Source organism: Callorhinchus milii, unplaced genomic scaffold, assembly GCF_018977255.1.
Source record: "Callorhinchus milii isolate IMCB2004 unplaced genomic scaffold, IMCB_Cmil_1.0 Scaffold12, whole genome shotgun sequence".
Lineage (NCBI taxonomy): Eukaryota > Metazoa > Chordata > Chondrichthyes > Chimaeriformes > Callorhinchidae > Callorhinchus > Callorhinchus milii.
The window spans coordinates 12,838,869-12,863,662 of NW_024704753.1; the positions used below are offsets into that span (position 1 = coordinate 12,838,869).

At 43.4% G+C, this 24,794-nt stretch overlaps 1 protein-coding gene across 3 annotated transcripts in view; it reads left to right on the top strand.

Moving 5' to 3' along the window:
• Positions 1-2,153: 2,153 nt before the first annotated feature.
• The window catches only part of LOC103176628 (twinfilin-2), a 57,352-nt gene continuing 34,711 nt past the window's right edge, over positions 2,154-24,794 (top strand). For 2 of the 3 annotated variants that reach the window (XM_042339566.1, XM_007890280.2), the window contains exons 1-2: positions 2,154-2,277; positions 16,896-16,973. In XM_042339566.1, coding sequence (XP_042195500.1) covers positions 2,253-2,277; positions 16,896-16,973 — 103 coding nt within the window. In that variant the 5' untranslated portion in view covers positions 2,154-2,252. The remainder of the gene's footprint in view (positions 2,278-16,895; positions 16,974-24,794) is intronic. The other variant, XM_007890281.2, reaches the window with a different exon arrangement.

A 24,794-nucleotide genomic window follows, 5' to 3' on the forward strand; every position in this document is an offset into this window, starting at 1 on the left:
CCCCTCTTACAATATTATTTTTTTGGGGGCCCGGAAATTTTGTTTAATTACCCCGTCATTTTGGTTGTGAGTTACGTTCTCTGACATATATGTTGTCCAAGTGGTTTTGGGAATCGTCTGTTGACACAACGTAATTTAACTCCTTTGTTTTTTCAGCCAAGCCATTTATCGCAGTGAAATACACTCAGAAACAGATTAAAATCACAGCGTCTGGACAGGATGAAATTGTGATTTAATGGGCCTGGTGTCTCAATATTGCATTGTTCCTGTATTACCAATGGCTGTGTTTGTCTTTACTTGTTAAGGGTGTTATGGGAAGCTTTCTCTCTCTCTCTCTCTCTCTCGTACAGACGAGATTTGTGTTTAAAAACGTCCTCAAGAGAAGTTCATCGAGGTTCAAACCTCTCTAAGACACTGTCCGGCCTAAAGGGCGCTACATAAATGCAAGTTGTTGTTGTCACGTCGTCCTGACAAATATTATAGTGCTATTTTTGGCTTTTTTCGCTCTGAACTTCTTAAGATTATTTTTCCTCGTAAAATATCATTTTTTAAATATGAATTTTGCCTGCGAATACACAGTCACTACACGTTACAGCGTATCCTATGAAGCACTTTGATAAGTCCTCCTGATGTGACAGGCGCTGTATCAAATGCAAGGATTGTGGAGTCCTGTAGCTCAGTGGTTAGAGCATTCGCTTTGCAAGTGAGAGACCTGAGTTCAATTCCAGGCAGAGGGCGAAACCTTGGGCAAGTTTCCTTACTCCACACACCTAATAATAATCCCTCCAAAACCAAAAACAATAATAAATTGGTAATTTTCAATCTACGACTGTTTGTGGGACATTGCTGTGCGCAATTGGCTGCCGCGTTCGCCCACAAATATACAGTCAATTCACTTTACAGTGTGTTCTGTGAAGCGCTTTGGGACGTCCTCCCGACGTGAAAAGCGCTATATCAAATGCAAGGATTATTATTATTATTATTGTTATTGTTAATTACCCAAATGATATTTCTGTAAATGTTTTTTCTCTGTATTCTTCGTGCACTTGGTGGGTCAGGTCAGATCCAAAATGGAATAAATCTCCGCCAGCCCACCATACCCACCATACCTGCTGGCCTTTAGTGACCAGAGATATCGACTTTCACTCAGTTTGATTCCCGTGAGCAGAGGACAAGTTATTTGCTATCTTCTGCTGACGAGATTAACACAAATACAATGCCAGTAATTGCCAGTGCGCTGCTCTGTTGGAGGTTAATAGAGCTCCGTTGGATGAATGTTCCACCGAGGATTCGTCTGCCTGTCCGGGTGGATGTTAAAGAGCCTACAGTGCTATTCAAAAAGAGAAGAGAGTTTCTCCTGGCGCTTTGGCCAACAATCGCCCAAATTAAAACAAAAAATGGCTGTTTGATTTAATGACTGTTTGTGGGACGTTGCTACTGCATTTACCAACAAAATACATCGTGAATCTCCCCAGAACAGTCGCCATACGTTACGCTGTGTCCTGCGCAACGCTTTGAGATGTCCTCCCAATGTGAAAGACGCTATTATCAAATGAAGGACCACTTATTGCACCTATTTAAATTCTGGCAAAAACTTCCCTCGTGTTTGCTCAGCAGCGTTTTCTGTTTACGGTGTTAACCGCAGTATAATTAAATACAATTTCACAACATGACATGGCACTCAGCACAGATTATTATTATTATTATTATTATTATTACAGTAAACAAAAAGTGTGAGGAATCGCGGCTCCCAGTGGCCGGTCTGTCCCTCTGAGGTCTCCGGACGAGCCCCGGGTCTAGAACCTGTCTATTGGAGACCACCGAGTAGTTGATGTCCCCGTGAACCTCCCCAGAGGCAGAGGATTGCAGTGGTGACCTGAGCACCTGAGAGAGGAGGGGGAGTGTCACAGGGGGTTCAGTTACTGGGGGCGCTGTGCTGGTGATTGGCTGCAGTGAGGCTGAGTGACCGCGTGGGGTCGCTGTGCTGGTGATTGGCTGCAGTGAGGCTGGGCGGCCGCGTGGGGTCGCTGTGCTGGTGATTGGCTGCAGTGAGGCTGGGCGGCCGCGTGGGGACGCTGTGCTGGTGATTGGCTGCAGTGAGGCTGCGCGGGCGCCGGGTGGCGCACATGTGCCGACCTCAGCTGGTCGCGAGCAGCTCCGCCTCCAGATGGAGTTGGCAGCGGCTGCGGGTTGACGTGTCTATTCCTCGGCGTCTCTCCGCGGACACAGGAGCCAAAGCAGCGCCTCGGGCAATGTCGCACCAGACAGGAATACCCGGTAAGTGCTCGTCTGGGAGACGAATCGTTGACCGATGGGGAGGGGGGGAGGGCGCGTGCGCAGCCGCTCGCGGCTCGAGGTCCGGGCGAAGCTTAACGGTTTCTCCTCAGTTGCCGGGAAACCGGCATCGAGTCCTCCCGGGAGACAACCGCACTTAGTGGGCGCGGATGTCCCACCTCTGCGCCTCGGCTATTGGCTGGAGGGCGGCCGGTGTAGGCTCGGATTGGCTGCAGCGAGCTGTCCATCAGGCCGAGCGCCCGCCCCCCGCCTCCCCAGCAGGTTAGGGTGCCCGGGAGGCGCTGTCAGGGCTGTTCGGGAGATCCTCATTACACCTCAACAGTAAATTAAACTGAAGCTCTATTTAAAGTTAAACTCATCAGTAAAGTTCAAGATCCCCGTCCTCGTCCCCCCCTCCCGCTGCCCCCGCTATAACCTCCCGGTCCCCCCCCCCCCCCACTGTCTGCTTCACCATCAGCCTATCCCCCCCCTCCCTGTGGAACTCCACCCCAAAGCCCCCGCGCCTCACCCCTCACTCACCCCCTCACTCCTCACTCACCCCCTCACTCACCCCCTCATCCCCTCCCTCACCCCCTCATCCCCTCACCCCCTCATCCCCTCACTCACCCCCTCACCCCCTCACTCACCCTTCACCCTCTCACTCACCCCCTCATCCCCTCACTCACACCCTCACTCACCCCCTCATCCCCTTACCCTCTCACTCATCCCCTCACTCAACCCCTCACTCACACCCTCACCCCCTCATCCTCTCACTCACCCCCTCATCCCCTCAGCCCCTCACTCATCCCCTCACTCACCCCCTCATCCCCTCATCCTCTCACCCTCTCACTCACCCCCTCATCCCCTCAGCCCCTCACTCATCCCTTCACTCACCCCCTCATCCCCTACCCACTCACTCACCCCCTCACACCGCCTCACTCATCCCCTCAACCCCTCACTCACCCCCTCACCCCCTCACTTGCTTCCTTCAAGGCCCATATCAAAACCTTCCTCTTTGACCGTGTATTCAGGTGTCCTCCCACCCCTTGTCCTCCACCCCCTATTGCTTCAAACCTGCAGCTCAGGTGCAAACCCCTCGTTGTCCAGCGTTGGGGTTGTCCTCCCAACTGTCAAAGGCACTACATAAATGCAATTTATAATCTTGACGGCCTCATGTCAGATTAGCCCCAACTGTCCTCATGAATCCAATTTCCCACAATGGCAGCGGAGCTTCCCAATGCCTCTGTATTATACGGTGATATTTTCTAAACCAAATCCAGAGACTCATATCATAGAATCATAGAATTATACAGTGCAGAAGGAGGCCATTTGGCCAATCGATGTCTGTGCCGGCTCTTTTAAATGAGCTATCCAAATCAATCCCACTCCCCCGCTATAGAATCATAGTATATATATATATATATATACATTATATATTATACAATATAGGAGCATTATATATTATATATACATATTAAAAATTTAAACTCATCACAATTCCTGATTACTGGCTGTATTTCTGTATCTGATCAGTGTATCTGTTTTTGAATGTTATTGTTCTGCTCAGGCTGTTGCTGAACTTAAGACAGGGCAAATTTTCCAGCGGCACAATACTCTTATGGGGACTGTTCCCAGAAATCAGGGAAGTACAGTCACCCTATCTGTAATAACAGCCTTTGGCACAGTGCAATTCACTGCCAGAGAGTTTCTCAAAGTGGGTTTAAAAACAGGGCATTTGTGGGCAAATGCGGCAGTCAATTTACACACAACAATGACCCCACAAACAGCCATGAAATGAATGAGCAGTTTTAATTGGGGGGTTATTAGCCAGGACACTGGAAGCAACTCATTTGTTGAGCTTCTTCTGAGTGGAGTTCCATTTTTTTCTAACATTTTACTGTTTGTGGTGTGACAATTTCTGTGGAAAAATGTTTTTTTCACAATTTTTTTAAAAAAGTGCTCAAAGTGTAGTCGCTAAATAATGGACTTAGGGGAGGAAATCATTTGTTTCCATGTTAATGTGTCAGTGTTCAGGTTATCCTCAATATATTGAGAAATGATAAATAAAATAATAAATCCTTACATTTGATGTAGCACCTAACTATATTCTCAAATGTCTCAAAACACTGCACAGAATTTACTGTAAAGTATGACCTGTAAAGAGTGACATATTGTCATTCCATTTTACAGTAAATCCTGTGAAGAGCTTTGGAATGCCTTCTTGATGTGAAAGGTGCTACACTAAATGCAATAATTATTATTATCTCTGTATTTTGTAGTGAACATCCCAGCTAATTTGCGTACAGCAATGTCCTACAACAAACTAGGAGTAAACGAGTATAAAAGGATGAGGGAGGGTGGAGAGCAGAGAATCAGGCTTACAGTTTATGTGCAAAGGGATGAATTTCATTTGTCTCCTGGGTACACAACTACAATGAAAAAGTGCACTTTATTGACAGTGGATAGTTCCAATGGGGGAGCTGGCACCAGTATAGGCTTGTTGGACCAAACGGCCTCCTGTGGTGTAATTTTCATGCTATATAATTTGTGGGAAGGATTCCCTGAGGCATATCTAATGGTTCAATGAGTTGTGGTACCAGGGAGGTCGATGTCTGATTCATGACAAGTGAAGAGTTGCCTATGATGAGCTGGTTGATGTGAGTGGGAGAGTAGTAAGACTGGACGCTGAAGGGGCTGAATTGACTTCATTAGCCGCTTGTTGGGGAAGGAAAATTGCAACTGTGGATTATCTTTGAGTCATTTGACACACAATCCAGTTGTCTGGTTGCCGGTATATGATATGGGAAGACTTAGAAGGAGAAAAAAGATAATTAACCAAAAGAGGATACAGAGTGGCCATCTTGAGGGTGTTTCAAAAGGTGTTCCTTTTTCTGCTGCTTGGATGTCCATGAATTGTAACATAAGCAAATAAGATAAGATGGTATCCAATGACGAGCATTAGAGTGTTACCAGGCGATGCTTTGCACTTTAACACTGTGCCTCACTTGAAGTTCACAGTCCACACCAAACCTGCATTAAAGATACTATTTGCTATCTGTTTGCTGTGCTCTGTAATCTGTAACTATTTCATTGTGGCGGTGGAAAGAATGACCTTGTCATATCATTCGCTCCACTGGGTGTGGATTACATTGCTAGCGTATGAGTAGTTTGTCAATAAAGTGCACTTTTTCATTGTAGTAGAGTACCCAGTGCACATATGAAATTCATCCCTTTGCGCATAAATTATAAGATCGCATTACCATTTATTTTATACTCTGATTACAGGCATTCGGTTTAATCGATTTTACGTCATCAAAGAGGAAGGGGAAAGCCTTTTGGCACCTTTTGCAATTGGAATTACCTTGGCTAATCTGTTCACGATTAAGCATTATGTTACCTGCCTATAGAATAACTTGAGCTTGCTGCATCGGAAATGAATCTGTAGCTATCATATTCTCAAATGAGAGTACGTACTTTATTCCTCAACCACCTTCAAGCACCAACTACACTCTTTGTGTATGTTTTTTAAATTTTGTTAGGTGATGCTTTCAACAAAAGATTGAATTGCACACTATAGTTAATAGTAAATAAGTTGTGCCTTTATAAATGAATAATGCCTTGGTATAGAAAGATGCAAACCGAAGATCACAGTCAATCCAAACCTCGAGTCGGATATGAAAATGTCACAGCAGAACACAGACCATAGACCTTCTCCATTCCGAGCGTTGTGAAGTCATGCATTCATTTCTCCCACAATTCTTTTAAGAGCATTGCAGAGGCATGAGAGCAGGTAACTTCGCTGATGGGTAGCACCGAGGAAACATGGCTTAGAAAATGTAATGAATTTAACAATCTGGTTATGAAAAAAGCAGAGAAATATGGGAGTGAAGAAAGAAAGGCAAGCTCTGGTTCTTTGACAGCTACCATTGATGGATCAATTCAGCTTCCAATCCCAAATATAATATCATTAATTTGCAGGTCCGTTCCTGTGTAACTGGGTAAGAAGTGTTGGGGAGAGAGAATATTCTTGAGTTTCTTTTTAATTTTGAACTTGAGTTCTGCACTCTTAATCATGCAAGATGTGCATTTTAGAGCGGAAAAAGCAGAATGTGTTTTTTTTGCTGAGCCTCATCTGTATTTGGTACAGCTGGGGAGTACACATGTGACATACTCTTATTGTAGCTGGAATATGTCGCAGGAGGATGAAACAACATTGAAAGTATTTCCTTTCTTCTACACTGAGGCATTCGAGAGCACGGGTTCAATAATCCGCTCTGCCTGGGTTCTAATCTCAGCCTCACCACTGCTGAACTGAAGGCAGGCGGCCGATCGGCTGCTTGTATTGTGCACCTGCAGTATATGTCTCAAGAGCAGAGACTGAGATCTGGGGAAGTTGCCTAATCTGGAAAACTGCAAGGAGAGAAAGATGCACAGAAACTATCAAATCCTTGTTCCTTGTACAAGAACGCGAGATACATAAGACTTGATGTGACGAGATCCTGTCATTCAAGAGATATTCAAAACTGGTTTAACTTTGGTAAATGTAAATCCTCACCGAGAGATGGCTGCTCACATTAAGCAGCATTTTAAATGTTAATGATAAAGCCATTGCCCATGACTCAGCTGATGGTGAGAGGATGACTGCAGTGCAGAGTCCACGTGAGGTTTAGGAAGCAGCTGGTTTTCTAGGCACTTTAGACCACACAGGGAATGCTAAAAATTTGATCTTTGAAAAAAATTTTCTTTAACCTTATCTGAAAATAAGTTGGAAAAATTACAGCATTTGTACATCTGTAAACCTTTAACTCAGTCTCTGTCATGGACAAATCATGGATGTTTTTCTATTCTGCTTCTCGGTATTAGTATAAGCTTCTGGTATAAAAGCCTTCACTAGATTCCTCTTTCCACCATTTCCCTAAGAAGTCAAGCAGACCAGTTACTACAACAACAACACATTGCATTTACAACAACCACAACTTGCACTTATACAGCGCTCTCCACGCAGAGTGCTTAAAATTTATTTAGCACCTTTCATGTTGGGAGGACATCCCAAGGCACCAGACAGTGATGGGTTTGCACCTATGCTGGAGGTTGGAATCGGGGTCGCGGGAGTATTGTGAAGATGACCAAAAGCAGGTTGAAAAGAAAGGTCTTAAGATGGGCTTTGAAGGAGGCAAGGGAGAGGTGGCAAGCCGGAAGGTAAATGATCCTTAAAGTATTCATTTGTGTACTTGTTTTCAACTCAAATAATACTCATTTTCAGCTGACTAGCTGTCTCACAGGCTGTCCACTCCGTAAACCTATTTTTGAAAATTAAATAATACTCCTACTACATAGCCTCTGCTAACTTTACTTAACGCAGTTGCTATGAGATTCATTGCCGATTAAGGTACCTTATGATTTTTTACTCTCCTCCCCTTATGGAAACACACTGGGTATTGGAAGTCACATTAATAATAATCCTTGCATTCGATATAGCGCTTTTCACGTCTTCTAGACGTCTCAAAGCGCTTCACAGAATATGGTGTAAAGTGAATTGACTGTATATATGTGGGTGAAACGCGGCAGCCAATTGCACACAGCAGTGTCCTACAAACAGTCGTGGATTGAAAATGACCAATTTATTATTGTTTTTTTGTTTTGGAGAGATTATTATTAGGCGTGAGGAGTAAGGAAACTTGCCCAAGGTTTCGCCCTGCCGGGAATTGAACCCAGGTGTCTCACTTGCAAGGCAAGTACTCTAACCTCTGAGCTCCAGGACATTAAAGAGGTACATTATCGATTTATTCTGGTATTTTGGTGATGTTGTTGCAGATTTGTTATGTTGGAGGTGATCTTGGGCCAGTGCCAAGTGAACGCTCTCCAGATAGAGAGAGTTTTGTACCTTGACTCATTAAGGGATGGAGGACGAGGAAGAAGGAGCCTACCTTATCTTAGACAAACAATGCAGTTGAGGGAAGGACTTGACATAAAAGGGAGAAGAAGGATCAAAGTTAAAAAACAAAGTCATAATAACAAATAATAATCCTTGCATTTGATATAGCGCTTTTCACGTCTTCTCGACGTCTCAAAGCGCTTCACAGAATAGATTGTAAAGTGAATTACAAAATACAATCACTGTCCTATAGTAAATCTTGTAAATCCTCCCATAATTTATATTAAATGCAAGGACTAGTTAATACTTATGTTTCAAAAACAGGTCAGGGAATGGATGGCCTGTGTGACAGCTCATCAACTGAAAACAAATGTTATTTGAGTTGAAAATAAGTACGCAAATTAATACTGCAAAGATCATTTGGAGAATCCTGTCAATATTTTTATTCTACTTGAATCAGAACACCTATCAATTTAAGTTATTTAGTGATTAGATAATAACTAGTCTTTGAACTGTACTTCCCTTATATGGTTATTAGATTTAGTTTGTTTTTAGCATTGAGCTTGTTAAATCTACAAATGTTGTTTTGGAAATTCAGGCCATTTATGCTAGCTAAGCACACTTAAGTTAATTGAGCTTGCAGTGCAGCAAAGCAATACCATGTGTGCTTTTGCTTGCAAGTGCCATGCAACAAATTGTACATTGCAATAATTCATTAATGTGAAGTGATTGATTTTTGTATTCTGTTGGCCGAAGGATTGTACAGGACTTGAATTGGGATTTCGATTGGTTTTCTTCACTGTTCAGTCATGTGTTATTCCAAGGACAACCTGACCCTGTCTGTATTTTCATTGTGAGCCACTTAATGGAGGGATGGAGGTTCCCACAGGAATCGAGGATAGATCAGTGGGCAGTCACCCCCACACTATAGATTCTAGTGGCTAATTCCAGAGGAGCATTAGTAAAGTGATGAAAATGTGAAATTTAGGAGAGCTAGTGAGAAGGAAAACTTCTCTTTTACAGATTTAATTGTTTTTTTGTTACTAGAATGAACATCATTAAAATCCTAAGGTTAAAACTGTAGCCTTATTGCTATTTGTTATATATTTGATCTACATTCCTGCCACTTTAACTCTTGTGTCACACACTATATATGCTCTCGGATCTCTTCAAATGGCACTCAATGACCACTGTTCGTCATGCTGGGAATGTGGAGTAGCGGCTCCTGGTTTATTCCTACTTTGCATTTGGCTTTGGGTATTTTTAAAAAACACAGTTTTAATGTTTTGTACAGTGGACTGAAGTCAGGTATTAATCTTTTAATGTTAGAGCTAGCCACAACGATCATCAAGGCAGTAATATCACATTGTTGGCATTTGCATGTTTCTCTAAGTATACATGCAGTGATGTTTTACCAGGCTTGTCTCAGCCTGGCCCAGTGATAGCAGTCTCATCTCTGAGTCAGAAGGTTGAGGGTTCAAGTCCCATGCCCAATTTGAGAAACATCCTTAAGGCAGCATAAGCAATATTTTTGTGTTTCCCTTCCATAAACTTAACATTTACGGGTTATGGAGGGAGCAGATGGGCCAGATGGAATGGAAGGAGGGATGTGAATCTGGCCTGCGTGCCGCCAGTTGGACCACCCTCTAAGATGACACTCCAATACAGTGCTGGGAGTACGTTGTATTGTTGGAGGGGCCAACCTTTGGATAAGATGTTATACTGAGGCCCCATCTGCGTGTTCAGGTGGATGTTAAAGATCCCATGGTACTATTTGAAAAGCGAAGGGAACTTCTACTGGTGTCAAGACCAACAATCCCCCATAGCTGTTTGTGGGACATTGCCGTGCACAATTGGTTGATAATGTGAAAGGTGGCGGAGAGATCATTAAGGATGAGGGAGCCCTGATTGCAGATGGAAAGAATATCATTTGTGACTTTGACTAGGACAGTCTACTGTGAGCAGCAAGGAAACAGGTTGGAGAGGAAAGAGAAGCTGGGAAACAACGGCTCGTTCCAGATCTTTGCAAAGGAAAGAGAGATTGTAGATGCAATTGTAGTTTTACTTTACGCTTTGCAGTATATTCTGTGAAGCGCTTTGAGACGTCTCAACGACATGATAAGGCACTATATCAAATGCAAGGATTATTATTATTACAGTTAGAGAACTGAGAAAGGTAAAGGAAAGATTTTTTGAGGCTGGGGCTGATAACTGCTGTTTTTAAGGGAGTGGTAACTGTGCTGGTGTGAAGGGGGGGACATGGGGAGGGAGTAGCAGTAGAAAACGCAGGGGCAGCGAAGCAGATCCCTGCAATTTTGGACCCGAAAAAGACGATTATCTCCTCGCATTTCGAGATGGAGGAGAAGGTGGGTGAGGCATGCGATGGTGAGGGGAGGAGTAGTTAGTGGTAGAGAAGAGGAATCTGGGGTTGTCCTTAGCCTCCAGAATGAAGCTGGAGTAGAAGGATGATTTAGCTGAGACGAGGGTCTAGCCAAATCTGATAGTGGATCATTAGGTTGGATTTGAGCCAGATGTGTTCAGCGGCACGCACCTGTGATTTGAGGGAACAGAGATCACTGGTGTACCAGGAGGGACTTGGGGGAAATAGGAGACGGTGTGAGAGATGATGGGACAAAATTGTTGAGAATATCAGAGAGGAAGTTGTGAGGAAAGTGACCAAGGAGGTAAGGTCGTTGGGAGAAGAGACCCAATGCAAATTATATAGAAATTGCAAATGCTGAATTTTGGTATCTGAACACGTACTGGTTAACTAGATGTTGTTAAGCAGGGTGCAGTATATTGGGAACAAAATGATTGGGAACCAGTCCATTGGCCCAGATCACTGACCTTGGTTCATTGTATTCCACCACGCTCTAAATTAATTCAACTTGCTCTAAATTAAGTGATGTATCAACACCCTTCAGTGTTCCTCAATACAAAGGCCTTGACCGTGACACTGTTATCGGAAAATGACCTAATCAAATGCCTTTTTGTATGAACATGGTGCCAAACATACCTCAGGTTTGTTTACATCAGCTTAATGGGGAGGCTTTGGAGGCATCTGAAACATGCATGCATTACCAAACTTCACGAGGATGTGAGGCATCTCTATAACGTGGAGTCCTGTAGCTCAGTGGTTAGAGCACTCGCTTTGCAAGCGGGAGACCTGAGTTCAATTCCAGGCAGGGCGAAACTTTGGGCAAGTTTCCTTACTCCACACACCTAATAATAATCCCTCCAAAAAAAAAACAATAATAAATTGGTCATTTTCAATCTACAACTTTTTGTGGGACATTGCTGTGCGCAATTGGCTGCTGCGTTCGCCCACAAATATACAGTCAATTCACTTTACAGTGTGTTCTGTGAAGCGCTTTGGGACGTCCTTCCGACTTGAAAAGCGCTATATCAAATGCAAGGATTATTATTATTATTATTATAAAGCAACAAGCAGGCTTCTTTTGTGTTTGCCCTGGGGAAACCTGCAGTATATTTCCGTAATGCGTTTGTGTGGAATAGTTAGATAATCTGTAATGTAGCTATCCACACACTCTGACCGAATGACCTCCATGAAGTAATTTCTTTGAATCTGTAAATCCCAATAGCTCTGGATGATTATCCAGCTGGAGACCAGTCTAGATTATTAATAAAAGTAAAGTTTGCCTTGTCACGTTGTCAAGACATCTCAAAGTGCTTCACAGTGTAGTAATTGTGTATTTGTAGGTAAACACAGCAGCCAATTTGCACACAGCAACGTTCACAAACAACCACAATCATCCAGAATACCCACTACGAGCCTTTATCCACAGCATCAAGCTCATTCAAAAAACAAGTCCAGTGTTCTGGTCTCAACCAGCCTTTCTGGTAACCTGTTCCAGTCATTAATTGCCCGTTTGGTAAAGGAAAACTTTCAGGTATTCGTCCTGAAATTGGCCATTGCAACCCTAAACCTATGTCTTCTTGTTCTCCTGTCTTTGTGGATTCAAAAGTATTGTTTCCAGTCTACTATTTGAATCCCATTTAAAATGTTATACCCGACTATAAGGTCCCCTCTGAGACCTCTTATCAAGGCTGAAGAGTTTGCTTATTCCTCTAACACTGGAGACTATTCTCATCGCTTTCCTCTGCACTACCTCTAGGACTTGGGGTCTAGTTGTACTATAGTAATAATCCTTGCATCTGATGTATTTTGCATTTGATCGGACTGCAAAACGTCCGCTCCCTCTGTAACAAAAACAAGGCCCTGGTCATCAACGATCTCATCCTGTCCAAGGTCCTTGAACGAGTTGTCGCCTCCCAGCTGCGCTCTTTCTTCTCCACCCATTCATTATTCGAACCCCTTCAGTCAGGTTTCCGTGCTGCCCATAGCACAGAAACTGCCCTGGTCAAGGTCACCAATGACATCCTGACCATCTATGACCAGAGCTCCCTATGCCTCCTCGTCCTCCTCGACCTATCGGCAGCATTCGATACGGTCAACCACTCTATCCTCCTCCACCGCTTGTCCTCCCACCTCAATCTTCAAGGCCCTGTCCTTGATTGGTTTAGGTCGTACCTCTCCCACCGTCTTCACTTTGTTTCCACGAACGGCTTTTCCTCCCCCCCCCGCACTGTCTCGTGCGGTGTCCCTCAGGGCTCTGTCCTCGGTCCCCTCCTCTTCACCCTCTATACGCTCCCCCTGTGGTGACATCATCTGCAGACATGGGGTTAACTTCCACATGTATGCGGATGACACCCAACTCTACCTTTCCTCCTCTACCCTCAACTCCACGACCCCCGATGTCCTGACAGCTGCCTGTCCGACATCGAGTCCTGGACGAGAGACAACTTTCTTCAGCTCAAAGTGCGTAAAACTGAGGCCCTCCTGATTGGCTCACGTCAGCGCCTCCGCTCCTCAGGCGCTGACACCATCAGCATCCAAGGCTGCACTCTCCACCTCTCAAAGCCATCAGGAACCTCGGCGTTCTGTTCGACCCTGAGCTGTCCTTTCTCCCTCATATCCGCGCCACAACTGGCACCGCCTTCCATCACCTCCGGAATATCTCCAGACTACGGCACTACCTCACCCCTCACGCTGCTGAAACTCTGGTCCACGCCTTTAACACCTCAAGGCTGGACTATGAGAACTCTCTCCTCGCCGGCCTTCCCGGCACCTCCCTCCACAAGCTGCAGGTCATTCAGAACTCTGCAGCTCGTGTACTGTCCCGCACCAGGCTTCGGGACCACATCACACCCACCCTCGCTCACCTCCACTGGCTCCCCATCCCCCAGAGGATCGAATTCAAGATCCTCATCCTCACCTACAAGGTCATTCATGGTCTTGCTCCCTCCTACCTCTCCGACCTACTATCCCCCTACCTACCTGCCCATACCCTCCGTTCCTCTGGCTCCGGTCTGCTCCACATCCCCCGCCCCAACCGCCCTAACATCGGTGGTCGGGCCTTCAGCCTCTCAGCCCCGAGGCTCTGGAACTCCATCCCCCAGTGCCTTCGCCGCCTCCTCCCTTTCCTCCTTCAAGGCCGGTCTCAAGACCTTTCTCTTTGACCGTGCCTTCAGCTCCCCTCTCAACTCTCTACCCCCTCCTCGCTCCCTCCCTTCCCTCCCCTCACCCTGACCATTTCCCCAATGCTCGGGTCCTGACCCAACTGTACAGCGCCTTGGGACGTCCTCCCAACGTGAAAGGCGCTCTATAAATGGAATCTTGTTGTTGTTGTTGTTGTAGCACCTTGTCATGTCATTGAAGCATCTCAAAGCACTTCACAGGTTATACTGTAAAGTGGTGTGACCATGTGCATTTTGTGGGCGAACACGGCAGCCAATTTGTGCAGAGCAATGTTCTGCAAACAGTCATGGGGTGAGTGACACAAATTTATTTATAGGATTGTTGGCCAAGACTCCGGAATAAACTCCATTCTTTTTGAATAGTGCCATAATAATAATCTTTGCATTTGATATAGCACTAGCCTTATCACGTCATTGAGATTTCTCAAAGATCTTCACGAAATATACTGTAAAGTGAATTGACTGCATTTTGTGGGTGATGCACGATAGACAATTGTGCGCAGCAGTGTTCCACAAACAGTTGTGGATTGAGTGACCCAAGGTTTATTTATTTATTTTGAAGGAATTATTACCCCCAGAAAACGAACCACCAATCGACTGCAACTGGGTTCCTACTTACTGCTAAGTAAACAGACGTTTGTGGAGTACGGAAACTTGCCTAAGATTTTGTCCCGCCCGGGAATCAAACCTGGGTCTTCTCACTTCCGAGGCGAGGGCCATGGGATCTTTAGCGTCCACCTAGACAGGCCTCGGTTGAATGTTGCAGGAAACCTCCAGCACTGCGTTGGAGTGTCAGCATAGTCTATGTGGGTTCCAAGACCAAACATTGGCCTTGAACACATGATCTTCAGTTGCCAACAACTGAGCCAGGCTGACACAATGATGCGGTGACTAGAACTATATACAGTACTCTAGGTGTGTCTTGACCAGAGCACTGTATAGGTTCATTTGAATTGGACTGAAACATGACTGAATTGACATCCCACTACTCAAGCTGCGTTTCAATGCACTCTGCTGTGACATATAGTGTAATTGATATGCAACTTTCTTTGAACTTGAAGCAATCATTCAGATGTGCAGATTAATTTTACCATACAGAGGAAAATAATTTTTGAGTGCACAAGATATCAGGGAGTTGTATGAAGTATCTTTTAACACTACACTGGCTCCAGTTCAAGAAAGGCGGTACACAACAGCTGGAGAAACTGACAGCTAAATGCTAGAAGTCAATCTGAGCCTAGCTCAGTTCAACAAGTGAAATAAAAAGCCCCCCTGCATTGAACACTTGACCACCAGTTGTAATGGCAAACTATGTGGTTTTAACTGGTTAAACTCCAGCAATACCCCCAACACACACTATGGGGTCCCCAAGCCTTGGCTCTTGCCAACCTGCGCCTAATACTTTCCAAAATTGGGTGAACAGGATGTGTCCCTCTAGTGAGAAAATGCTCATTCCGTTCCAGCAATCTATCTCTGGAATTTTGTGTATAGGTGGGATGCATGGAATTTTCAGTTTGGTTTGGATACTCTTAAGCATGGTTTCCGCATATGTCAGATACCCGGTTAATAAAAAACAATTGATATGAGGAGGTACTGAGTAAACCCCTCTCCCCACCTCCACATGATTAGGGGTGAAAAAGCTAGAGGGAGAAAGTGATGAGACCAAGAAAGAACTATCTCCAGTAATTTATTTTGCAATTCCTAAAGGCTTGTTGGAGCCAGGGATGTATTTACATTATCCATGTCTGTGAAGGTTTACTTCTGTAGTAATCCAACCCTGGACAAGCTCTGTTTGTTGCCATTTTTTATACTCTAAATTTATGTAATTTAATCCTCAACATCTGGTCAAATCAATGTTGGGGGATTGCAAAGAGAGCAAGTATTTATAACATTGTAGTAACATTGTGGTTTAATTTAGAAATTTCTTTAGTATTGACAGCAATTATTCTGATGTCCACAGCATTTCTGAATGGAGTCATCCATGAATTTGACTTAGTGACTTAGTGGAGTCCTGTAGCTTAGTTAGAGCACTTGTCTCGCAAGCAAGAAGACCTGGATTTGATTCACGGGTAGGGCGAAACGTTGAACAAGTTTCCTTACTCCACATGCCTCTGTCTAGTAGTAAGTAGGAATCTGATTATTAGTCAATTGGCGGATTGCATTTCCAGGGGTAATAATCCCTTCAAAAATAAAATAAATAATAATAATAATTTGGTCACTCAATCCACGACTATTTGTGGGACACAGCTGTGCGAAATTGGTTGCTGGGTTTCATACAGCAAAGGAGATTCTATGAAAAGGTATACCGATCCTGATGGTAGAAACATTTAAACAAAATAACCATAAGTGAAGTATAAGGAAGGTTTGGGTGGTACCAGTGAGTGCTATCACTGAAATTGATATTGACGTACATGATACATAAAGGCAAAAATGATTTAGTCATAGTTGGCAATGACAAAATGCGGACATTGTGTACTATACACATGAAGAAAATAAGGACACGTGGAATTTGAATTCCATCGAGAAATATGATATTTTATTATTAGTTGCCAACTACAGTAATTGGTGGTGAACCAATGTTTACAATTTCAATTTTCAAAATGTTTCAGCAAAAATATGGCAAAACAAACTCTGCTGATGTCCATGGATCTCAGTCCGCGTGTTGGTGTCTTGCTTTCTGCCCATATGGGACAGGAAGATAGATGGTTATTTCTATCCCTGATGCCACGTTTCAAGCAGTTTCACAACGACCATGGAATGAGGAAAAACAAATTGTCAATGTTCTAGATTGCACTCAGCTGTTTCTAATGGCATCCTAAACTTTGTGGTACATAAGTATGTTTTTAAAAATAAAACCAGGAAGGACCCAAGATCCAAGCTATACATAGACAGCCCGGAAAATGCTATGTGTGTGTTATAAACGATCACTTGAGCTGTGCCTGTGAGCACTTGCCTAGCCATCAGCTAAATTTGGGATTATGTTCGTCCATAGTGGTATCAAGTTCTCTTATCACATGCACACACAGTATTTAATACCAGAGCCATACTGAATATCAGTACTTGCTGTACACTTTACACTACAGACCCACATTGAGAAATCGGTCTCCAAAAGATCTAAATCAAAACGCTGCTGGGCAGCCACGTGTATTGGGTTTTGTCTTTATCAACATGTTTCTGGTTCTTCTAGCTACCAGGGAATTGAAGGACTTCTTTGCAAAAGCCCGTGGTGGATCTATTCGCATTATAAAGGTTATCATCAAAGATGGTGAGTTTGCTTTATTTATTTATGTCTATTCTACTATAGCTGAACAATTTAAGGAAAGAAAATGTTTGCAGCTCTAATGAATGGATCTATAAAGCTACCACAATAAGGAGTTGTTGCTTTACATGAAGTCAGTTATGTACTTATTGTTTTGGGAATCTGTTGTTTGAATAAATATTTGAGGATAGATTAGGGGAGCTGTGAGATTAGAGTAGGTAGCCACAATAGGGTAGCACTTCATTTCTGTGCTTTAAGTAAGTCGACTTAAACGTGTGTTGAGGTTGCTGGTAGGTCAGTTTTGTCCATGTTAATGTGTACTGTGGAACCCACGTCTGGAACAATGTGTTAAGAGAGTACAATAATGATATTCCTTGCATTTGATATAGAACCTTATCATGTCAAAATATCTCAAAGTGCTTCAGAGTTTTCTGTGTATTCTTGGATGTGAACATGACAACCAATTTACATGAAGTGAATGACCATTTTTTTTTAATCTGAGGGATTGTTGGCCAGAAATTAAATTCTCTTTTTGTGAAGTCCTATGGGATCCTTATCGTTCACCTGAACAGCCAGGTGGGACATTTGTTTAACCTTTCTTCCAAAGGACAGCACCTCCAACAATATAATGCTTCCCTCAACCCTGCATTGAAGAGACAGGCTAGACTTTAGACCAAAGAATTAGCTTAATTATTTTTTCGTTGCCTCCACTGGTGTATATTTGATACCAATGCATATTTCATTTATGGAAGGTTCATGGCCAACAGTTCCCACTCTTCCTAACTGGTTATGTTCTGACACATTATCTTCAGACTTTGTTGATATGCAGAACTCCATTTAGTAGAAGTGAAGCATAATAAAGCATAATCCCCTCACCTCCACATTGCCCACTATCGCACGTCCACATTGCCCACTATCGCACATCCACATTGCCCACTATCTCACGTCCACATTGCCCACTTTCTCACGTCCACATTGCCCACTCTCTCACCTCCACATTGCCCACTCTCTCACCTCCAACTCAGGCAAAATCCATCATCCCACCTTTGTCAGCTCCAGAGTCAACCTTTCTGATACACTTTGTTCCACCTTCTGTAACTCTTCTTATAAATCCCTCTGCCTTGATTTGCTCCTCCTGCTCTGCTTTAAAATCCCCTAACAGCTGTGTATCTGTTTCAGCCACCTCCCTCCCACTTTGAGTTTCAATCTGCTTTTGTGAAGCACTTTGCAAAGCTTGGTGCAAATTATTTATATGACAACAATAATATTTGTATTTGATCTAGCACCTATTTCAAAATAGCTCAAACATCTTCACGGGTGAAATGACTGTATTTGTAGGCAAATTCAGCAGTCAGTTTCCACATAGCGATGGTTCACAAACAGCCATGAAGTGTGTGATTAATTTTTGTGGGAATTGTTAGCTGAGATACTAGGGGAACCGCCCTTTTCTTTTTGAATAATGCTATGCAACTTTAATGTCCACCTGAACAGGTAAACAAAGACTTGGTTTAATATCTCAGCTGCATTATACAATAATGCTTACAATTGATGTACCGCATTTCATGTTGGGAGGATGACTCAAAGCACTTCACAGGATTTAGTGTAAAATGTAGTGACTCTGTATTTGTAGGTGAATGTAGCAGCCAATATGCACTGTCCCACAAACAGCCATGAAATAAGTGGCACCTCTGTTCCCCTGTCCTACACTGGAGTGTCAGCCTAGTTGTAAACTCAAATCAGAGTACTTTGGATAGTGAAGTGGGCTCAGATATTTTCTCTGGGAGCTGGATTCTGAGCCATTTCAAATTACTGAGATGAAAGTTTCTTTGATGCTGTAAGGGGGCTTTATTTAAATGGGTTTATCTAACCCACCATAGAAATTGACAACATAGAAGAAGACCATTTGGTCAATCTTGTTTGTACTAACCCACAATAGACCAGGAATTGGATGCTCTGGTATCCGTCACATTAGAAGTGCAAGACTCACTGTTTTTAAATCAGGGATTTATTTTTAAGAATTGGATATTATATATTAATAGATACGAAGAAACTGATGGAACATAAATATTTATCAGTGTTTTCAAATATGGTATTGACCTCTTTCAGATGATGGCACACATGTTGATAGCATGTTGCTCTGTGGAGCAGTAGGATATCAATATGTTCTTGATTTCCCCAAACACTGTACCTTGTAAGTGAATGTGAAGTGCTGTTTTATCTTGTACTTTCCACACACACATTATGGAAGGGAAGAAAATTGCAGTGAGTCAATCAGCGAGATTTTAGTGTCATTTCTAATGAATGGATAAAGAGTAGCATGAGCAGTATCATGGTATCAGATCACCTATCTAAATCTGTGCTGAAAAACATAAACAGTCACAGTGAGCCCATTATGTCTGCGCCACATTTTAAGCTGTTTGTACAGGGTACAGTAGAGGTTATGGAGTGATTTGTATTCGACTTTAGTGCATAATTAAATATCTTGTTTCTGTTCAATCATTTTAACAAGGTGTCACATCTCAGTGTGACTAATGCTGAGCTTGTTCCTGCGATAGGCTATAGAAATGTATTTCCATTTACTGGTGGAAGTTTGAGGTGTATTTAAAAAAAAATTTCATTAAACGAACTGTGTGGTGAAATACTAGCATGAAGCATTTCTGAACAGGGGAGGGTGAACACACTGATGCCTCTAATGACTTGAGCGGCATAATGTGGCTTGTAACCTTGATCTCAAAGTGATGACAGGTGCAGACTTTGCTTAAAATAGTGCTTGCAGCTAATGACATTGGCTGGCTGAATTCAGCTGATACAGTGTCATGGGTTTTCTGCAAAGGATGAAAACAAGTTGATTGGTACTGTGAAAAAGGTCGACACAGTGCAAGTGGAAAATAATTCAGAATCTGTGGGTGGTATTAAAATTAATGGGAATGTGAGAGATTCCAGGAAATTTCACAATAAAAAAGGTGAAGATTAAAGGCAGTATTTCAGACCCCTTTAAGCCCAAAATGCTTACTTTAAGAACTTAGATTTGGGTCTGATAAACTAAGTTCTTATTAAAAATAATAAATTTGACCTGGCACCTTATCACATTGAAACACTTCAATGTACTTCACAGTAAATACTGTTAAGTGTAGTGACCATTTACTTGTAGGGAATTTAGCAGTCAATTTGCACACAGCAAGGTCCTACAAATAGCCAGGAGGTTAATGACTAATTTGACTGGAGAATTGATGACCAGAACACTGGGAGAGACTGCCTTCCCTTTTTGAATTGTGTCATCGTTCTTTAACGTCACTTTGAACATGCAGATTGGACCTCTGTTTAATGTCTCATCTAAAGGACATTTAGGTGTCAGCTTAGGTCAGTTAGTGGCACTCTTACCTCTTAGTCAGTAGGTTATGGGTCCTAGCCCCACGTCAGGACTTGGAACTTGTATCGTCTGTGCTGATTCTCCGGCACAGTGCTGAGGTGCTGTTCGTTGGATGACACGTTAAAAACATCTGCCTGTCCAGGTGGATGTTAAAGGTCCCATGACTCTATTCAAAAAGAGAAGGAAGTCTCTCACAGTGCCCTAACCAACAATCCCCCAAAGAAAGCTGGTCACTCACCCCATGACTGTCTGTGGGACATTGCTGCGCATAAATTGGCTGCTCTGTTCACCCACAAAATGCACACATTCACACTACTTTACAATATGTTATGTAAAGCACTTTGAGCTGTTTCAATGATGATAATGACATATAAATGTAAATATTGTTATTATAGACAATGAATTGTATATTCAGGAATAATCCATGTATTTTGTATTAATAATAATAATCCTTCCATTTGATATAGTGCCTTATTCACGTTGTTGAGACGTCTCAATTGTAAAAGGAATTGTCTGTATTATTAGTATCTTTGATATTGAATTTTATTACCTAATCTAGGGAGCTGGTGGGAAGTTTACAGATGAGACTTCTTTTTCCCTCAGTTCAATCCAGTGTGAATGTAATCCTAATGCAGCTAGTTTCAATACTAGTTTCCTGCACACTGGGCTTGCCAAAGTCTTGCTGTGCTTCTTGCAGTCTTGGTGGAACACTCATAATATTTTGTAGGTGGGAACATCTTTCATTCGAAGAGGAAGAAATTAATCCCTTTACTTCATAGTCCCTGTCCAAGGAAACTTTAATCTACTGGAAAAACAGGTATTTATCCACAAAAGTTTGTGTTTTTCTAAAAAAGACTAATGATCTTTGTATACTCCTAGCTGTTTCCATTACAACTACACTTGCAACAAAAGATCCAATATGGAATGTAGATTTCAGTGATAACACTCACAAACCATTTAACATGCCATAAATACTATGTGTACACTTTGCATGCCTTTGTGCGTCGAAGTCCAGCCATGTTGGTGTTTGAGCAGGCAATTTATTTTGCTGAGTTCTTGTCTGCCTTTCTGCGTCCAAGTCCTGCTGGGCTGTTCTTTGAGCACGCAACTCATTTTGCCTTGCTCTTGCAGTCCTTTCAGCATAGAAGCCCAGCCGTGCTGTTCTTCGTTCTTCAGTTTAATTTACTCGTCCTCTCTTTTGCCTGGCATTTTTATTTGCCCTTGAAAGTCTTGATTTTTGCTTAGAAAATTTGCTATTGGGAGCACTCATGTGGGAAGACTGAGTGGGAAGAATCAGTGTGAGGACTCCTGTTGGTAGGACACCTGATTGGGAGGACTCCTGTTGGTAGGACTCCTGGGAGGATTGTAGCTCCCATGACAACCCGAAAAAAAAATGCTGTACATTAGTTGCAGAATATATCAGTATAGATGTATCTTTTTGGAAGGGAGTGTGGGGCCAATGGTGGGGACGTGAAGCAGGCCGGAGCCTACTGAGCGGAGGGAGCGGGCAGGTTGGTAGGGGGTTAGAAGGTCGTAGAGGTAAGGGGGAACAAGGCCATGGAGGGCTTTGAAGGTGAGGACCAGGATCTTGAACTGTATCCTCTGTGTGATGGGAAGCCATGGAGTCGGATGAGGATCGGGGTGATAAGGTCCACGTGCCTGGTGCGGAAGAGGACCAGGGCTGCAAAGTTCTGAATGATCTGCAGCATATGGAGGGAGGAGTTGGGGAGGTCGACAAGCAGGGAGTTTGCATATTTGAGCCTGGATGTTATGAATACGTGTATGAGGGTGTCGGTATAAACATCGGTGGCCTGCGGTGTGAGAAGTGGCGGAGTCAGGCGATGTTGCGGAGGTGAAGGAAGGCAGAGCAGGACATGGCGCTGTTGTGAGGTAGAAAAGATGCGGTGTCATCCGCATACATTTGGAAATTGACCCTACGTCTGTGGATAATGTCACCAAGAGGGAACATGTAGATATTGAAAAGGACAGAATCAAGGCCAGAGCCCTGAGGAAAGGGGGCTGGAGGAAAAGCCGTTTGTGGAGATGAGGTGGAGATGATGTGAGAGGTAGGATCTGAACCATTCAAGGATGGAACCATGAAGGTTGAGATGAGAGGAGTGGCGGAGGAGGTCAACGGTATTGAAGGCAGCAGAGAGGTCAAGGAGGACGAGGAGGCAGAGGGAGCCCTGGTTGCAGATGGACAGAATATCATTTGTCACTTTGACCGGGGCTGTTTCTGTGCTGTGGGCGGCACGGAAACCCGATTGGAGGGGTTCGTGAAGGGAGTGGCAGGAGAGGAAGGAGCAAAGCTGGGAACCAATGACTCATTCCAGGACCTTGGAAAGGAAAGGGAGGTTCGATATGGGCAGCAGTTTGAGAGCAGGGATGGGTCAGGGGAGGGTTTTTTAAGGATAGGTGTAATGACGGCTGTTTTTAGAAGGATGGGAACGGTGCCAGTGGACGGGGAGAGGTATATGATGACTGTGAGTAGGGGGGTAAGGAGGTGGAGAGGGGTAGGTGGTCGGTTTCATGTGGGTTATGGAGAGAGGAGGGGGGGACAGGTTCAAAGATATGGAGGGAGGAATGGGTGGGGCCTGCAGTGTGAGGGGGCAATTTCAGAGTAAAAGCCTCCTTTTTTAAAGTTGTTGGTGGACACGAAGAATAAAATTTTATTAGTAATTATATAATCATCTGACGAAATCCTCCTACTCTCTTCAGTTGAAACAAAACTTCAGCATCAGCAAATGCATCAACTGGAAGATGTAATACATCCTGGTGCAGAAACTAACACAGGGCAGTGATTTGCATCAACTCAGAGGAAATGCTGTTGTGTTCTGGTCATCCTGACCCTGGTTTAGTAGAATGAACAGGGCTTAAAAGTCCTGAATTGTGAAAGGAAATAATTTCTACTTGATCTGTTAAAAGTCCTCAGCATTTATTTTGTATTGCAGATGTGATCCCTGAAGATGCAGCAATCCTGGGACCCTTCTCAGGAAATGTATTGGTTTACAGCTACTGTTGCAGCCAAAGAATAAGCTAGACTGCAACATGTTAATCAAAAGTTAATAAAAAAAATCTTTACCGCCATAAAATGTCCTTTATATCTAGAAAACTGTTCATCAAGTCCTTGTTGCTCTGTCATTGTATTAAATTGAATAAGTATTGTTCTACTCAAGTTCCAGACGTTTTCTTTTAAATTTGTTAGAGAAGAATTGTGTGCTCCATGTTATAGTGAGACAAAATATAGCATAGAGTCCTGTAGCTCAGTGGTTAAAGCACTCGCATTGCAAGCGAGAGACCTGGGTTCAATTCATGGTAGGGCGAAATGTTGGGCAAGTTTCCTTATGCCACACGCCTCTGTTTACCTAGCAGTAAACAAGCATTGGTAAAATTGCAGCAAGACCACAGCTGACATTGGACGTGACAGCTGTTCTGTACATATAGGGAAAGGTTGTGGTGGGTGGAATGCAAAGGATTTGTCTTTGAGCTTACTTCCAGGTTTTGTTTGAATGCATCTGAACTAATGCTAAGTTGAAACCAAACATGAAAGGTTATTTAGAGTCAATTTAGAGCCTTCAGCTCCCCTCTCGACTCTCTTCCCCCTCCTCGCTCCCTCCCTTCCCTCCCCTCACCCTGACCATTTCCCCCCTCCTCGCTCCCTCCCTTCCCTCCCCTCACCATTTCCCCCTGCTCGGGTCATGACCCAACTGTGCAGCGCCTTGGGACGTCCTCCCGACGTGAAAGGCGCTTTATAAATGGAATCTTGTTGTTGTAAGTAGGAACCCGGTTGTTAGTTGATGGCGGATCGCTTTTCTGAGGGTAATAATTGCTTTAAAGTAATAATAATAATAATAAATTGGTCAATTCAATCCATAACTGTTGTGTGCAATTGGCTGCTGTGTTTCACAGACAAAATATGCACTTTACAGTGTATTCTGTGAAGTGCTTTGAGACATCTCGTGATAAGGCTCTATATCAAATGCAAAGATTATCATTATTTTATTAGAATATATTATTTCCACTTCCTGTCTGACTGAATGCACACAGCAGGGAAGCTCCACACATACTTTAAGGAGAGGGGTTAGAAATTTCCATGCATGCGTTCATGTAGACAAGCATTGGTAAAATTGCAGCAAGACCACAGCTGACATTGGACGTGACAGCTGTTCTGTACATATAGGGAAAGGTTGTGGTGGGTGGAATGCAAAGGATTTGTCTTTGAGTTTACTTCCAGGTTTTGTTTGAATGCATCTGAACTAATGCTAAGTTGAAACCAAACATGAAAGGTTATTTAGAGTCAATTATATTGAAGATCTGATGCTGAATAAGGGGGATCTCATAGTTGATCTACACTCAGCTCCTCTCACTTCAGTTCTTTGTAATGCAGATCTATTTGAAATATATCCAATTTGCATCAAGTAAGACTTAAGATATGTGCCAGCTATGCACTCGTGTGC